Source organism: Arachis ipaensis, chromosome B06 (genome assembly GCF_000816755.2).
Source record: "Arachis ipaensis cultivar K30076 chromosome B06, Araip1.1, whole genome shotgun sequence".
NCBI classification, from domain to species: Eukaryota; Viridiplantae; Streptophyta; class Magnoliopsida; order Fabales; family Fabaceae; genus Arachis; species Arachis ipaensis.
In genome coordinates this window covers 17,236,398-17,241,366 of record NC_029790.2, presented here as the reverse complement: position 1 = coordinate 17,241,366, position 4,969 = coordinate 17,236,398, and the positions used below count along the sequence as shown (strand labels likewise).

Here is a 4,969-nt window from a genome sequence, read left to right as displayed (position 1 = left end):
GTGGCTTACTAGGGTGCAATCAAGCGGACTTACCTGTATGGTACCTCGGGGTTCAGTTAGGAGCTAATCCGCGCCTGGTGAAGACTTGGAAACCCATCATAGATAAGGTGGAAGAGAAACTCAGTTTATGGAAAGCGAAGGTTTTGAACAAAGCATGTAAGCTTGTCCTTATCAAATCGGTATTTAATAGCCTACCAATCTATTACTTAAGTCTGTATAAGATGCCAAAGGCGGTGGCCGACAAGCTGATTGCGTTACAGAGGAGCTTTATGTGGTGTAAGGAGGACAGTAACTATGGTATCCCTCTAGTTAAGTGGGAGGTGGTACAGGCCCCGAAAAAGGCTGGGGGTTTGGGAGTTAGGGATGCAGTTCTTAGGAACACGACCCTTTTGTTTAAGTGGTGGTGGCGGTTTTCAAAGGAGGAATGCCCATTGTGGAAGAAGATTGTATGCTCGTGTAACAAATTGAATCCGAATGTAATGCTAGCAAATCAGACTCTACCGGTAAAAAAAGGCCCCTGGAAGGACATCTGCCAGTTGAATGTAAAAGAGTAGAGGGTGAAGGAAAAAATGGTTAGTGGCCTGGCGATGGAAGTAGGGAATGGAGGAAGAATACTCTTCTGGGAAGATAACTGGGTCCAAGGTGGCCCCCTGAAAGCAAGTTTTCCAAGGCTCTTCTCTATTTCAAACCAGCAGGGATCTGTGATTAGGGAGTGTGGGTTTTAGGACGGGTTAGATTAGGTTTGGAATTTTCAATGGAGGAGAGAGTTGTTCCAATGGGAGTTGGAACTTGTCCATCATCTTCATGAGAGATTAAGGCCAGTAAAGCTATCAACTGGTAGAGAGGATAATGTTGTTTGGAAGTTTGATCATAAATGTATTTTTTCTACTAACTCTTTTATGCAGGTACTACAATCGGAGACTTTATCGGACGAGATTACGAGCTATAATTTCACTAGTTCAATTTGGAGAGGGGTGGTACCTCAACGAATTGAGCTTTTTGGATGGTTTGTGCTAGTTGGTAGAGTTAATACTAAAGAAAGGTTAAGTAGACTAGGCGTTGTTCTTAACAGTGATAATATATGTGTACTATGTAAAAAGGAGATAGAATCTGTGCAGCATTTATTTCTGTTTTGTGAGTTCACATGGCAGGTATGGTGTGCTTGGTTGAAGGCTTGGGATAGAGATTGGACTATTCTTGGAACCATTAAAGAACTGTTTGAGAGTTGGACCACCATGCACAATAGGAAAGAAACGCAGAAGACATGGATGACTGGGTTCTTTGCAGTGATTTGGAACGTCTGGTTGGAGCGCAATGCGAGAATTTTCAATAATAAAGAAACAAGTGTTGATATCATAAAGAGAAGGATGTTTTTGAGCTACAAAGAATGGATTGATAGTGATCCTTTTGGTTGTTGATGGCAATGCCGGAGATGACAGAGGATTAATAACTTTTGTATGCAGGTTTAGTTCTTGTATGTTTTGCTCACGCTCCACTCTAATGTGTTGAGCTTCATTTGCTTCAAAAAAAAAATTTAAAAGAATATTGCCCGGAAGCAACGCGCCGTATGGCTCGAGTACGGTGTCAAAGCAAGAGCCGCTGCATCGGTGCCCGGATGTAGTGTTAAATGAGCAAGGGTTCTCGCATTTTCGTGAACGAACGAGGGTAATTAAGCTAGTTCACAAAGTAAAAGGTAAAGGTCGAAGCGACAGAAGGTTGAGATTTGGGACATGGAACATAGGCACTCTAATAGGAAAGTCCATGGAGGTGGTGTACACCATGACAAGGAGGAAGATTAACATTATGTGCCGACAAGAAACGAAATGGGTTGGTGCAAAGGCTAGGGAGTTGGATACTTCTGGTTTTAAACTTTGGTATACAGGAAAGGTGAAGAATAGGAATGGGGTTGGAATAATTGTGGATAAGCAGTGGAAGAAGGACGTAGTGGATGTCAAGAAGGTAGGAGATCGGATCATCTTTATCAAACTTGTGGTGGAGGGAGGTGCTTTCCATGTGATTAGCGCCTATGCACCGCAAGTGGATTCGGACGAACAACACAAGATAAGGTTTTGGGAGGATCTAGAGAGTTTGGTTCGAGGCATACCTTTGGGAGATAAGATTTTCTTAGGAGGAGATTTAAATGGCCATGTTGGAAGAGAAGTGACTAGATATGGGAGTATTCACGGAGGCCATGGTTTCGGGGTGATCAATGCCGAGGGTAAAACTATTTTAGACTTTTCCTCAACTTTTGATCTTCTTATCGCAAATACATGTTTTAAAAAGAGAGACGAACATCTTATAACCTATAAGAGTGGCATGAAAAGCTCTCAAATCAACTTCTTCTTGTTGAGGAGAGTTGACCGGAAATTTTGCATCAACTGTAAAATTATCCCAGGAGAGAGTTTGACAACACAACATAGGGTGCTCGTCATGGATTTTCGCGTTGAGCAAAAGTTGAGGAAAAGACATCATACGAAGAACACAAGGACGAGGTGGTGGTGGATGAAAAGTGAGGAACAAAGAAGCTTCCTAAGACGGGTAGGAGAAGAGGCAAAGTGGGATGGGAATAGAAGCACGGAAGAGATGTGGAGGAAAATGGCAGAAGTTATTAGAAGAACAGCAAAAGAAAGTTTTGGTGAATCTAAAGGAATAGGACCAAGAGACAAGGAGTCCTGGTGGTAGAATGCGAGTATACAAGAAAAGATAAAGATAAAAAGGGAATGCTTTAAAGAGTGGTCTTTATGCCACAATGCAGATAACTGGGAAAAATAAAAGGCGGCTAAGAAAGAGACAAAAGTGGCTGTAAGTGAAGCAAGAACAAGAGCATATGAGGGTCTCTACCAGTCTTTGGGCACGAAAGAAGGAGAAAAAGGTATATATAGAATCGCAAAGAGCTCGGAAAGAAGAACGAGAGATTTGGATCAGGTTAAGTGCATAAAGGATAAGGATGGAAAGGTGTTGGCTCAAGAGGAGAAGATTAATGAAAGGTGGAAGAACTACTTCTACGAGTTATTTAATGAGGGACAGAAGACTCTTCCGAGCCTTGGTCGATTATGCACAAGGGAAGAAGACCAAAACTTTGACTACTATCGAAGGATTCGAGACTTCGAGGTAAAAGAGGCTCTAAAGCAGATGAAAAATGGCAGGGCAGTAGGACCTGATAATATCCCGATTGAGGTTTGGAAGGGTCTTGGAGAAAAAGGCATCAACTGGTTAACCAAGCTTTTTAATGAGATTTTAAGGTCAAAGAAGATGCCTGATGAGTGGAGAAAGAGCACCTTGGTACCTATCTACAAGAATAAGGGGGATATATAAAGTTGCGGAAACTATAGAGGGATTAAACTTATGAGTCATACTATGAAGTTATGGAAAAGGGTGATAGAACAGAGGTTGAGAAAAGAGACACAAGTAACAAAGAACCAATTTGGATTTATGCCAGGCAGATCTACCACTGAAGCGATATACCTATTAAGAAGGATGATGGAGAGGTATCGTAGTAATAAAAGGGATCTACATATGGTGTTTATTGATTTGGAAAAAGCGTATGATAGGGTACCAAGGGAGGTCTTATGGAAGGTTTTAGAAAAGAGGAGAGTAAGGATCGCATATATTCGGGCAATTAAAGACATGTATGGTGGGGCCACAACTAGTATAAAGACTCAAGGTGGTGTGACAGAGGAATTCCCTATTAGTATAGGATTACACCAAGGATCATCCTTAAGTCCATACCTTTTCACATTAGTCTTGGAAGTACTCACAGAGCACATCCAAGAGCCTGTGCCATGGTGCATGCTTTTTGCCGATGATATCGTCCTTATGGGAGAGTCAAGGGAAGACCTAAATAAGAAGTTGGAGTTATGGAGAGAAGCTCTAGAAGTGTATGGTCTGCGCATAAGCCGTAGCAAGACGGAATATATGGAATGTGAGTTCAGTCTGAGAAGGGAAAACCCCAATATAGAGGTGAAGATTGGAAAAAACATCCTACAAAAAGTTAAAAATTTTAAGTATATTGGGTGCATCATACAGGATAATGGAGAGATTGAACAGGATGTAAATCATAGGATCCAAGCAGGTTGGTCAAAATGGCAGAGTGCATCTGGTTTTACATGCGACAAAAAAGTGCCTTTAAAACTTAAAGGTAAATTCTATCGCACCGCTATAAGGCCGGTTATGCTGTATGGTACGGAGTGTTGGGCGGCTAAAGGGGAGCACGAACATAAGCTGAGTGTGGCAGAGATGAAGATGTTGAGATGGATGAGTAGTCATACGCGATTGGATAAAATAAGGAATGAAGATATAAGGGAGAGAGTTGTAGTAGCACCCATAGTGGAAAAGATGGTTGAATCACGTCTCAGGTGGTTTGGACATATGAGAAGAAGACCGATAAAACATCCAGTCAGAAGGGTGGATGAGATGGAAGATGGATAAAGGGCGAAAGGCAGAGGAAGACCTAAGAAGACCATCCATGAGGTGGTCAAACGAGATCTATATGTAAACGGTCTCTCTATAGACATGATACATGACAGAGCATAATGGCGTTGTTTGATTCATGTAGCCGACCCCACTTAGTGGGACAAGGCTTTGTTGTTGTTGTTGTTGTTGTTGTTGTATTTTCAGTTTTTTTTTTCTTTGTATGGACCGATAAAATGCATTCTCGATCGATAATGTTATTGGCTGTCTCACCCCTTTAAAGCCACACATGCACATTATGCCAATCTATCTGACAAAGGACCACAGTGGCATGCTTACTTCTACAAAATCTGCTACATCACGCTGTGGTTGCAATTCTTCCTTACAACTCTTTTTATGCATATCCACATAATGTATATTCCCTTACATCTGAACCGATAACTTTTTTTATATTAAATCTGAATGACTCTAAATTATGGCATTTCAAACTTCTAAAAAAAGACAGGAATATATCTAAAATGCTTCCTATATAATATTAAAAGTATGAATTAATATATAT

The 4,969-nt window shown here is 41.2% G+C and overlaps 1 protein-coding gene across 1 annotated transcript in view; it reads left to right on the top strand.

Annotated features, from left to right (window-relative positions):
- The window catches only part of LOC107646401, a 2,802-nt gene extending 1,384 nt beyond the window's left edge, over positions 1-1,418 (top strand). Inside the window, exons 2-4 of the mRNA XM_016350587.1 lie at positions 13-503; positions 906-977; positions 1,152-1,418. Coding sequence (XP_016206073.1) covers positions 13-503; positions 906-977; positions 1,152-1,418 — 830 coding nt within the window. The remainder of the gene's footprint in view (positions 1-12; positions 504-905; positions 978-1,151) is intronic.